The following is a 13,388-nucleotide window of genomic DNA, read 5'->3' as shown; positions in this document are numbered from 1 at the left end:
TAAACCAGTGTGTAGTCCACACAAAGACTGCCAGCCCCTCGGAGGACTGCTGCCAACAACACACGCGCTGACGAGTTGGCGCAATAGACGTTTTCCTGGAAAAAATTAAAAACTTGTATTCCTGACGATTTCCCCTTGGGTTTTGGGAGATGTGCAGTAACCTGGGAAGCTAAGGGGCTTGTGTTGAGATGAGTGGAGCGTGGTCGGGGAGAGACGTGGTGTCTTGGAGGAAATTAACAAATACACGGTAGAGGAACCGGAGAAAACCTCCCTCCAGGGAAGCTCTGAGCTTCTCCAGATCCACACCAAAGGGACGGAATTCATGGAAAACTCTGCTTGCCTAATGCGTGGGTTAACCCCACGCATGAATTATATACTTTTTTTTTACGTAAAAACTAGTGGATGAGTCAGAGGGTATGAGTGAAGGAGAATAATTCCCAACTCATCATAGCTCTCCTACACACATCCATCCCATAATATTACACTAGCCTGCTATCACATGACCTGAGGTGCCGTTAAAACACTGTGGTCACATGGTCACACTAGATTATACACACTAGTATTAAAACCAGTCAGCATTGGTGTGCGTGTGTTTGTGTGTGTGTGTGTGTGTGCGTGTGTGTGTGTGTGTGTGTGTGTGTGTGTGTGTGTGTGCGTGTGTATGCATGTGTGTGTGTGCGTGCGTGTGTGTGTGCGTGTGTATGCGTGTGTGTGTGTGTGTGTGTTTGTGTGCGTGCGTGTGTGCGTGCGTGCGCGTGTGTTTGTGTGTGTGTGTGTGTGTTACTGCGTGCAGGTTGTAACACTAAATACGAATAGGAAAAACAATGTACAAATTGGATGCATGATGCTTGTATATGGATGATACAGGGTTGACTAGATGAATGGATGAATGAATTCATTGATGGATGGATGGATGGGTTAGGGTGACCTTACAGTGATACTTTTAATTCCCCATAAAACGCCTCAATGCATAATTTAAACAATTAAAACATAGAGATTTCTATTTTGATTCAGAAACCAAAGTCTACAACATTTGATAGTGCTAGTGTATGACATATTATTAAGATCCTGATCGGTTTTAATAGCCTCAATTAAAGTATGTTCACTAATTAAGAAATGCCTGATATTTTTCATTCGTCTAAGAATAAACAGCCAACCCCCATAGAGGTGCATTTCCATTTTACTTCTAATGTTTCTCCTGCTGGCAATAATAAGAGCTATGTTCCTCTGACACAGCACTATCCCACTCTCACTTAGTCATCAATGCAAAAGCTTACAGAACGCTAATCAGCACGTAGCATTAACTCACACTCCTCCACATCCCACCTCCTCTTCCACCGTCATGCATCCACGTCAAACAGCCTCTACTGTGGGGCCTGGTCTATCTAATGCTGACCCCCCGCCCACGGGCTCCACGTCTCCAGTCGCCCTGATCAAAGATCAAAGCAGGCATTTGCTTACATTGTTCCTGATTAATGGAAGACCACCGCTCCTATTAGCCCTCCCCTTCAGCCTCCCCCCACACACACAGGCACCCACACGGCTCCCCCGCGACCGGGCTGAGGCAGCGAGGAAGAGAGATATTTAAAAACATTTTTCCAACTGGCAGACTAGTCCTCGTCCTTCCAGCGTGTAATATGCAAACAACCCCAGGGAGAGAGAGAGAGAAAGAGACTGAAAGGGAGAGCAGGAGAGAGATGGAGGGAGGGGAGAGAGAGAGAGAGATAAAGAGAGAGAGAGATAGAGACTGAAAGGGAGAGCAGGAGAGAGATGGAGGGAGGGTAGAGAAAGAGAGAGAGAGAGAGAGAGAGAGACTGAAAGGGAGAGCAGGAGAGAGATGGAGGGAGAAGGAGAGAGAGAGACTGAAAGGGAGAGCAGGAGAGAGATGGAGGGAGAGAGAGAGAGAGACTGAAAGGGAGAGCAGGAGAGAGATGGAGGGAGAGAGAGAGACTGAAAGGGAGAGCAGGAGAGAGATGGAGGGAGAGGGAGGGAGAGAGACTGAAAGGGAGAGCAGGAGAGAGATGGAGGGAGGGGAGAGAGAGAGAGAGATAAAGAGAGAGAGAGATAGAGACTGAAAGGGAGAGCAGGAGAGAGATGGAGGGAGGGTAGAGAAAGAGAGAGAGAGAGAGAGAGAGAGACTGAAAGGGAGAGCAGGAGAGAGATGGAGGGAGAAGGAGAGAGAGAGACTGAAAGGGAGAGCAGGAGAGAGATGGAGGGAGAGAGAGAGAGACTGAAAGGGAGAGCAGGAGAGAGATGGAGGGAGAGAGAGAGACTGAAAGGGAGAGCAGGAGAGAGATGGAGGGAGAGGGAGGGAGAGAGACTGAAAGGGAGAGCAGGAGAGAGATGGAGGGAGAGGGAGAGAGAGAGAGAGCCTGAGATGGAGTGGGTAGTGAGATAGACAGAGACAGAGAGAGTGTTGGCGGGAGGATGGAGAGAGAGACAGAGCGGGAGGGAGAGAGATAGGGTGGGAAGGAGACAGAAATAGATAAAGGGAGGGGGGAGCAAAAGGGAGATATTGTGGAAAAGAGACAGAGAGAGAGACTGAAAAAAGTGAGGGACAGTGACTAAGAGAGTGAGAGAGAGAGAGAGAGAGAGAGAGAGAGAGAGAGAGAAAGAGAGTGGGGGGAGGAGGGGAGGGGGGAGAGGTTCAGTCCAACGCGGAGCTTCAATCATTAGCCCTTAAGTGGACCTCATTATGTAGCTAAATCCTCAGAAGACCTCCATCCTAATTTATCTCATCCTCGCGTTTAACAGCACGCAGGAAAGCAAAGAGTGCTCACTTAAACACGCCGCCAGGGCTTCCTGTCTCCGCGGGGAACCGCTTACTCCACGCCGAGACAGCCTCTGCTTCGCACACTCCCATTGGTTGTGTGTGTATGTGTGCTCTCAGCAGGTCTAGTAACACCAATGGCTGATAGGGAAAGCTGTGGAGACGTTTCCTTTCTCGCATTTCACACCTCTTACGACACCTCCATGTAGAGGAGGGTTCCTCCACAGAGGCTCCCAGCTCTGAACGCTGTCGAGGGTTGAAGCTGAAGCTGTAGATGTAGCGCTTGCCTCCGCAGTGTGAGATTAGCAGCTTATGTTTCTGCGGAGCTGTGCTTTAATGACAGAACCAGGCACCTTGTCATTCAGAAGGAGAACAGGCTGTTATAAGCTCTGCCTGTGAGGAACGATTGAGGAAGCTGTCCCACTTGATGCTTTTAAGTCATCGATGAGGGATGATGCAGCTGATCTCTTCAATGTTTTCAATTAGTCTCCTATCTGATTTTCGACATGATGGTGCCTTTCTTGGCCGGGACCCCTATTGACACAGAGATTTAACATCGCAAAGTGAATTTCCTGGTTAGATAAAATGAAATCCAGTTCATATCAAAAATTAAATACAGGGACTCTACAGAGTGAGAACTGGGGATAGGAATACAGGCCCAGAACTAAAAAAAAACCTGCGTGATCATACAAATCCTAGCGGACACTCCTGGGGACTCTGTAATTGGCATATAACCTCATGGATTTCAGACCACTGCACAAGAGTTACAGTTGCACTGGGAGGTCACGTCAGATATGCTGTTCTGTTTATGGTTGCCTATATTATGACCTAGTAATCAATATTGAATTATCATATATCAGGTATTGGAAATGAACCTGTCCAGAAGTTAATAATTAGAGTCACGGTGGAAACAGGTTCTGCTGAAGTAGTCAATTGTGTTTCATTGAACTTCGTGAGCAATTTACAGTGCGTGACATTCCTATTTTTTATAGTTGTTTGTAATGATGGAAGCGTGGCGTGATGAACGGCAGTGCGCTGCCTGTAGAGCCGTGGAAGGGCCGCAGGGCCAGAGCATAAACCGCACAAGATTTAATTTAGTCCAGGCCGATGCTAACATCGGTAGATGCGGGATCGTAACGACGAAGCCGAAGGAAGAGGCACTGAATAACGATGAAGGAGATCAGTCATAGTGACAGGTGGACAATCGGCCCCAATGTCCAACAGCATGGTATCTGCATCTCAACAGAGACACAGAGGTTGGTAGTGTTGATCTGCAGTTTGGAGTGGTTACCGATGTATATTAGGCTATATATGGTTTGACATATGTGTTTATAATGTTAGTTATATATGGTTGAATATCGTTGCATATTTATGATGTCACAGATTTAAATATAAGGTATGGAGACATGGATATATATATATATATATATATATATATCTATTGTGTTAAAGATGGTGAGGTTAACATTCATAGCTTATATATACATATATATACATATATATATAGCTTATAAATGGCTTTATATGTGTAAGCATCGTTATATATGCTTTATAGGGTAATGTATGTAAATATGGTGGTAGAGTTGTAGCAAAATGGCAGGTGGCTCAAACCCTGTATCCTCTGATATTTTGAAGGATGACTATATACAGGACACAATATACTAATGAATAAACCAATCAGTCAATCAATCATTCATTCAACCAATCAATAAGATGCGTCTACTGACTCAGCTCAGGAGATGGACATCTACCTAACTCAGTAGAGGGAAACCCATCTTATCGAGTGTTGTTTTGTATTTTATTTTTAATATATCGCCACTTTGTCTCATTTGGTATTATCGTTTATGTTTTTCTATTATTTACGTTTATAAAAATGATATTCTGCTAAAGAAAGAGCAGAGGGGTAACAGTCTTGTTCAGGAATTATTTGGAGGAAAAACAAACTCTTTCCTTCTATAAACAACATCTTAACTCACATCTGAACTTCGTTACGCAAGACTCAGCATGGGGACTGAAGTGTAACGTTGAAGACGGCTAAAGCAACAGCAAAACACATCGTTAAACTGACATGTGAACGCTGATGCGGTAAGCATATTTGCCGCATCATTCCGGTGACCGTATCAACCTTTTGTCCGTCAGAGAAGCAGGCTATATTCTGGACAAGTATTTCTTTACCGGGATAAAGTCAATGCTGTCGCATTTCAATGAGGACAATTTTCCAGAAGAGGACTTTCAATATAATAGCATGGCATCATGCGCTGTTTGACCCTTCAAGACGTTGTTCTTTCAAAATAATAGAAAAACATAATTAAGAAGGAATGACCTTCAAACCGCTCAGAGTCAATATCAATTCACTTCATCAACCAGAGGAGTCACATTCAGTTGAACCTGATACGTGATTCAATGGCATAATGTGTTTGTGTGTGTGTTTGTGTGTGCGTGCGTGTGTTTGTTGGTGTGTCTGTGTGTGTGTGTGTATTTGTGTGTGTGTATGTGTGTGTGCGTACATATGCATGTGTGTGTGTGTGTGTGTGTGTTTGTGTTGTTGTGTCTGTGTGCACATCCATGTATCCATCTTTGTGCATATGTGAGCCTGTGTGTATGTCTTACACGTGAGAGTCTTTCTGTGTGTGTGTGTGTCTGTGTCTGTGTGTGTGTCTATATGTGTATTCAGCTGCATGCATGTATCATAAGCATCCCAGTTACTGAACAAGCCCTAAACATGCCATTGTATGCATTTGTATAAACAGCACAGCACTGGGTGTGAGAGTGAGCATGTTCCCTCATCAGATCCATCGTGGCTGACGTTGGTCCTGCAGAATCAGCATACATTTCGTCCTTCAATGGCTTCCTTATTGTGTTTTCCTACCGCACGCCTGTAGAGGTCCATTGTTTTGATTAAATGTACAGATAAACTGCATAGTTTCTTCCCATTGTGTTGAGCATAGAGATCTATACTGTACAGATCAATACTGACAGTAAATATACTGTGTAATATGACTCCAGTCCTGTACGGGGATGGCTAGTATTGCACTATGGTTTAAATATTTTATTTATTTATTTATTTGTTTATTTCATGTCATGTATTTTTTTAGGCCAAGTCACCGCTTGGAATTGAATTCTAAACCTACCAGATTAAATAAATAAATACATAGGGAAATAAAATAACACATTTAAATATCTACAAATTGTATTCGAATGTATGTAAAGAAACACCGCCACAGAGCCGTTCATACACGTCGCATGACTGCTTGCAAAGACTGTCACCTCGTAAACAAATGACGTAATTCATCTTTGAATGTTATCGTTGGTTTGCCATACAAGACCATCTGCGGAAAAAGGGCAGAGCGACATCATCACGGCAAGAGGAGGAAGAGGAGGTGGAGGAAGATGAAGCCATTAAAACACACTCCGTCAATACGTGACATTAGCACTGCGTCAAGTGAACCCGTTGGAAGACTAGGGGAACAGAACCTGGTCCGTAGCCCGGCAGGAGACAGGGGAACAGAACCTGGTCCGTAGCCCGGCAGGAGACAGGGGAACAGAACCTGGTCTGTAGCCCGGCAGGAGACAGGGGAACAGAACCTGGTCCGTAGCCCGGCAGGAGGACTAGAGGAACAGAACCTGGTCCGTAGCCCGGCAGGAGACAGGGGAACAGAACCTGGTCCGTAGCCCGGCAGGAGGACTAGTGGAACAGAACCTGGTCCGTAGCCCGGCAGGAGACAGGGGAGAGGTGCGGTTGTGCGGCTACACACACATACAAACACACATATACAAACACAAACACAAACACAAACACACACACACACACGCAAGCACACACACACACACACACACACACACACACACACATAGACACACACATACAAACACACACACACGCACACATATATCCACAAATGCACATATACAAACACACACCACAAACCCACACACACACATTAATCTATTTTGCTTAGGAGGACAGAGAGAGAGAGAGAGAGAGAGAGAGAGAGAGAGAGAGAGTCTTGAAGCAGTAAATGTGTATTAATTTGGACTGGCGTTTGCCATTGCCCGGCCAATCAATGTTTAGTAATACGGCTGAATCTAGAATGAGGTGTGTGTGTGTGTGTGTGTGTGTGTGTGTGCGTGTGTGTGTGTGTGTGTGTGTGTGTGTGTCTGCGTGTGTGTCTGCGTGTGTGTGTGTGGTTATGTGGGTACGCTTATGTGAGTGCATATCTGTCTGTGTTTGTGTGCATGCGAAAGTGTGTGTCCGAGAGGAGAGAGGAGCGGAGAGAAGGGGGGGCGGGGGGGGGGGGGGGGGGGGGGGAATATCAATTAAGTGTGAGACTGCAGAGCGCAGGTCTAGGGTGCTGAGGTGGCAGTATCCTCCCTCAGCTTCATTAACTAAACACTGTGCTCTGCATGTTAAACCACCACCCCTGCCCGTCTCGGACACACAAACAAGCGCTCCTGTAAACCACGGCAAAACAATCCCACACCTGCCTCCTTAAAACCCGGTTCAGCCCCGCCCCACCAAAGTCTCATGTCCTCATGTCCCCCACCCTGTGAAACAAGCGCTCCTGTACACTTCGCCACTGTCATCGACTCCCCAGTCGCTTCCATAGACACATACACACCCACACACACATTCACACATAAACACACACCCACACACACACAAACACACACAAACACCCAAACACACACACACATGCATACAAAATCCCCCCCCCCCACACGCACACACACCCATACGCGCTCTAACACAAACACACACAAACATGCCTCACACACACACACACACATGCACATGGACACACACACACACAAACACAAACACCAATCCCACTGGAACCCCCAATCCATTTACCCCATCACACAACACCCCTCCACCAGTCGCCACCTTACTCGGAATTAAAGCGGCCACTTCGAAAATGTGGAGAAAATAGCCGAGATTGCTGTGATAATGATCCACCTGCAAGCTGCCATTCCTGGGCCAGGGAGTCGCTGTGGATCCTGATGCAATAGACTGCAACATGGGGCTGGGATGGTAGAGCGGAGAGAGCTGGAGCCAGATAAGCTCTTTTTAGAAGGGAACGGTTCATATCAGAATGATGGCTGTTCGATACAAATTGGAAGAGATACGGCGAGGTTTAGTTTCGAGTTTAGCTGACTAGCTGCAGCATGAGCAAGGGATTGAGTGTTAACCCTTATTCAATTATAGATGCATTCATTATAGCAATGTTAATGATTATAATATTGATAATAATGCTGATTATTCTTATTGCTTATTGACATTATGGAAATATACTGCAAATCAATAAAACATTTTGCACTAATAAATTCAAATAACACATGTGTTCTAGGTAACGGAGAATGAGAGAATAGAATGAATGTTTGACGATAGCTGCTGTCATCTGAAGGCTGGAGGATTTACCACTAATACACTACCCAGCAGGCCTGGGGTTAGCTCTGAACCTGCAGGGGTGCATTTTAACACAAATAATAATGAATGATCTTTGGCCCAAGGCTGATCCTTATCACACATCATTAGCCACACACACACACACACACACACACACACACACACACACACACACACTCACAATCAAAAACAACAGATACGGCCTAAATGACCTTTATGTCCAAACGTGTTTTCAAAAATGTCACTGTATGGAAAAAATAAATCGCCTTGAATCTGTTTTGTGAGTGTAAAGCAGTTGGAGCTCTTAAAGCAATATACTTATTTGATGTACTCAAATAATTTTTGGACTTTTAGTTGTACCTTGTTTGTTGAATGCATTAAGACGCTTTGGAAGTGTGTAAAATAAATGTAATGTAATGTAATGTATTGTAATATGATGTGTGCCTGTGTGTGTGTATGGGGGGGGGGGGGGGGGGGCTACAAAGCATATCATTTAGCATTAGTATGAAGCTTTTGGCCTTAGCAAGCCGTTAGCACCAGTATGAACCAGCTAGCATCAGGATGAATCTCTTTGAAGCAATCAGCATCACTATAAGGGAGTTTATATCACTATGAACCAGTTTGCATCACAGTGAACCAGCTAGCACCAGTATGTAGCAGCTAGCATCACTAGGAAGCCCTAAGCATCACTATGTCGCCACAAGAGACAGTATGAAGCCGTTGGAATCGGTCCCCATTGCGGTCAGTGTCACTCCTCCAGGTTTACGAGCCGTGGAGAGGGAGGCTGGGTCACCTTGCCTTCCCGCGTGTCCCCTCGGAAAGAAATTGGGCAGCCAATCAGATCGCCCCGTTAATGTATGTCCTGTTTCCGAAAAAAGAGATTGGCTGCAGGAGCTTGCTGTCAGCAAGCGCCTAGGGAACTTAAAGAGCAGGAAAGGGCCTCGCTCAACCCTTGCCTCCACCAAGAAGAAATACTTCACACAGCAGAGGTGAAAACGATGCAGCACACAACCGTAACACTATAACCATGACATTATACACACACAACCCTCAAACAGACCAGGGGAACGGTGTGTCTCCAGTCATAGTGATTAATCAATGGTGTACTGGCCTTGGCAACAGCAGGCAGGGATCCTCCCAACATCTTATCAGATTTGTATTATATATTCATAGATTCACGGCTTCTCCCTGTGTGTCTTTGGTAGTATTATGTAAATGGTGGGTATTTAATTTGTTGTCATAAGATTGTCTTCCATCAGGATTTTCTTAAATACCAAGGTGCGATGACGATAATTTGTGTTGACTAATTGTTAATTGATGTGATGCCGTTGACGCAAATGTTTGTTTTACATTGAGTATTAAATGCATTCAGCTATTCAAATAAAACTAGGACTATTCACAAAGACTGTTCACATATGCAAGAGACTGTTCACTGTGACCAGTATAGGCTATTCAACGAGACCACCACAGACGTTTCAGACTAATATAGACTCTACAGAGCAACAGAGACTATCCATTAATTATGTATGCGTGTGTGTGTGTGTGTGTGTGTGTGTGTGTGTGTGTGTGTGTGTGTGTGTGTGTGTGTGTGTGTGTGTGTGTGTGTGTGCGTGTGTGCATGCTCCATCCTTCTTGGACTGTGGTTCTTGGATTCGTAAAATGTGTGTTGTTGTCTTTTGATACACATAGCTCTCCTAATTGTACAGACTTGGTAACAGTTTCGATAGTAGTGGTTCATCCGGTTCCATTTGACTTTTTTTTGCAAAATGCCTGTTGACATTTTGGAGATCAAATCAGGGACAGACACCGTCCTCTAGTGTTCACTGGAGCGTGTTGAGCCTGTCTCTGTCCACGCAACTCACTGCGTGCACGCTGAAATCCCACATACAAAACCCAATGACAACTTTGACAAGTGTGCGTTTTAACCTGTACAACAGCCCACCGCCAAATGTGAGAATCGCCGAGTACCGTGCATATAGCAATCGCCGGCTACCATTTTGTGCGCCCCAGACAGAGCAGCAAAAGCAATAAAAATGCTAATTTCTGCATTCCTCGTTATTTCCTCATATGAAGTGAATGGCATGCCGCTGCTTACCTGAAAAAGACTATTGTTTCCCACAAATAGATGCCCAGCGCGTTCACCCGGCACATTTTGCCCAGTCTCATTTGGAGAGTGAGTGGGGTGCTCCGGGATTATAAATCCAAACCCTTTTTTTTCTCCTAATAATAATTCCGGACTTCAGAGTCGAGCGCCTTCTTGTCCGTCGCTATAGCTTCAGATTCCACAGTCACTTGTGTCAAACCACGAGATCCTCAGAACCCAGTGGGCCATGAAATCATCCTTGTCTCTCCTCACCTCACCGCCCGGGCGCCCAAAAAAAACGGAGCACTTTTCAGGACCGCGGACAGAGACACGCACAGGAGGAAGGGGCTTGCGGAATTTCCCCCCGTGTTCTTGGGGTGGTCGTTACCGTTACTTGACACGCAGTCACACACACACCACGCGGACCTGTGTTCCGTGTGACCCACGGCGACGGTACGGTTTTACTTTCACAGAGAAACCAAACATACTCCTCCAAAAATATATTTGAGAAGGCGGTTTGGCACGGGATGCACCCTGCTGCGTCTCGAACTGGCTATAGTTCTCCGGTGCGCGCGCACGCGCAAGTGTGCGTATATATATCCTCACAGGGTCGGATATCCACAGTTGTTCCAGCGAAACGTGCACGTATACGCCAGCGGTTTCACTTTCAGTCCGCTCTCACAGGCATCCCAGAGGCATGAGTGGAGCTGTGGCGAAGTCAGGGGATGTGGTGGAGCTGGAGATGCTGGAGGAGGAGGAAGAGGAGGAGGAGGAGGTGGTGATGGTGGTGTTGGTGGTCGCTCTGTTCTCGTTGTTCTCACAGTAGTTGCTTCCCAGGGGTGAGGAGGAGTGCACGCTGCAGCAACCCGCTCCCACTTCCATTGTCTGCCGCTGGTCAAGTTCGGGACACACCGACAGCCGCTCTTCAGCACACACCGGAGACGCGAGCGGCGGGAGAACGGGAGAGGAGCTGGTGTTGCTGATGCTGATGCTGCTGCTGGTCTGCGCCCGCGATGCTTGTCTCTTCCATGGCAGGATAGCTGGGGCTGGCGTGTACACGCACACGCATTTACACTCACTCACTCACACACACATTCACGCGCAGGGCTACACGCTCGGCGCCCCCACTGTATTTCTTGCTGCAGTCATTTAGCAAACTCCAACACGCACCTCAGACCGTAGCGCACGCCCACAGCACGACGCTATTGGCCGGCGTGTTTCTGGGAAAGGAAGTGGAGCGGAGGCTCTTATTGGACAGGTCAAATGTCAGGTTTGAGACACTTTATGTCCCGCGCAGAGCTGACGCCGGGAGTAAAAAAAAGTGAATAAACCAGATCTATCAATAGGCCTACTTGTTAAGATGAACGCATTATAGGTTACTTTACTTACTTCCGTATCATAATCACCGGACATTTCAATGAATTGATATCTGAATTATTATGAGCTATGGTCAAATTACTTAAACGTACGTTTGGTGTTTACTCACATAATATTCCATATCAAAATCAATATCATTTACATTTTATTAACAATGTTTTCTGTGTTTCTACGACTTCTGCGGATTTTCATAATGACAGTGGGTGATAGTGGATGTTGTTTCGGTCGATTGATTAGATCAGGGAAGTCGTACTGTTGTCACAGCGGCATCACCAAATAGGGCACCTTCACGACACACACACACACACTAACACACACACACACACACACACACACACACACACACACACACACACACACACACACACACACACACACACACACACACACACACGATCAAATACAACGCTCACTAGGATCAGAAGATTTGCCCGGAGTGTCCTAGGGAACGTGACGCCTGAAGCTCTTCAGTCACGTGGCGAAGTGACACCGTGATGGAGGAGAAGAGGGGAGCATATGCGCGTGTGCATGTGCGTGTGCGTGATTGACCGTCCACAAGTGTCCTCTCCTAAACTGTTTTCACAGTTGTTTAGGCTGGTTTAGAGCAGTATGTGTCTTAAACGACATAAGCTCTGTAAATATAATTGTATTATTTTATAATATTTAGCAAAGAGGGACCATGAGTTTGTATATGTATTTTTCATCCCAAAATACTGGTAACATCCTTCATATTGGAATGGATTACAAAAATCACCCAGACTTTTATCGATTACACAAAAGGAGTCATGGCGATGGCAGTGATAAACGACCGACACATCTGAAACAAAATAAGTTTAAAAAATGTCTAGAATGTCTTTGAAATGAAAATACTCGGAATTGGAAACCCCCTGCCCTAAACCCACCCAAATAATTTTCTGTTATTTTTTTTCAGTAAGGGACAGACAGTCAATTCAGATAAACATCTCAAGGCTCATGTTGAACAATGTTGAATGAAATCCAGAATCGTACAGCTGACAAACACCTAAACAACATAAGTATTCCTGTGTGTCATCAGTTCAGCAGGAAATCCTTGTTGAGATATGTTTCTGTGGAATCCACGCTGGATTAGTGAGATGAACACCTGCCGTGAACAGTCCGCTGAGCAAAGACACCTCTACTCCTTTGATTCATTCATACTTTTCATCCTCTCCCCCCTCTCTCTCACAGACACTCTCTATCTCTCTCCCCCATCCTCTCTCCTCTCTCTCTCACACACCCCCTACTCTCGCCCTCATCCATCTCTCACAGATTCTGTCTCTCATTCTTTCTCTCGCAAAATCTCTGATCCTCTATCATCTCTCCCCTCTCACTGATTGTCTCTCTGTCTCTCTCATCCTCTCATTATCTTGCTCATCTTCTCTTTCACATTCTCCTTTACTCTCACTCTCTCTCTCTCTCTATCTCTCTCTCTCTCTCTCACTCTATCTCTCTGACTCTCTCTCAATCTCCCCCCAAGGTCACCAGGCCCAGACGTCTCGCCTTCCTGCTTAACAAGTCTCGAAGTGTTGCATTTTTCACACATTAGCACCTTTATATAGAGCCCAGCGCAGCAGAGGTCAGAGCTTCAGAGGATGAAGAAGGTGTCCATTTTGATTCATTATTTACTAGAGGGACGGCGGCAGCTCGCTTGCTGCTGCTGCTTATAACCAAGGTCGCAGCTCAGAAGGTCGGAGAGGCTGGTTAGCGTAGCCAGATGGGCGTAGATTTCAATT

General features: G+C 45.8%; 1 protein-coding gene across 1 annotated transcript in view; it reads right to left on the bottom strand.

Annotated features, from left to right (window-relative positions):
• Positions 1-10,343, bottom strand: part of glra1 (glycine receptor, alpha 1) — a gene marked incomplete at both ends in the record, with an annotated part of 77,856 nt that extends 67,513 nt beyond the window's left edge. Inside the window, one exon of the mRNA XM_079745179.1 lies at positions 10,273-10,343. Coding sequence (XP_079601305.1) covers positions 10,273-10,343 — 71 coding nt within the window. The remainder of the gene's footprint in view (positions 1-10,272) is intronic.
• Positions 10,344-13,388: the final 3,045 nt, after the last annotated feature.

Source organism: Pollachius pollachius (genome assembly GCF_949987615.1).
Source record: "Pollachius pollachius genome assembly, chromosome: 10".
Classification (NCBI taxonomy): Eukaryota; Metazoa; Chordata; class Actinopteri; order Gadiformes; family Gadidae; genus Pollachius; species Pollachius pollachius.
The sequence above is the reverse complement of the archived record's forward strand: the minus strand, read 5'-3'. Positions and strand labels throughout refer to the sequence as shown.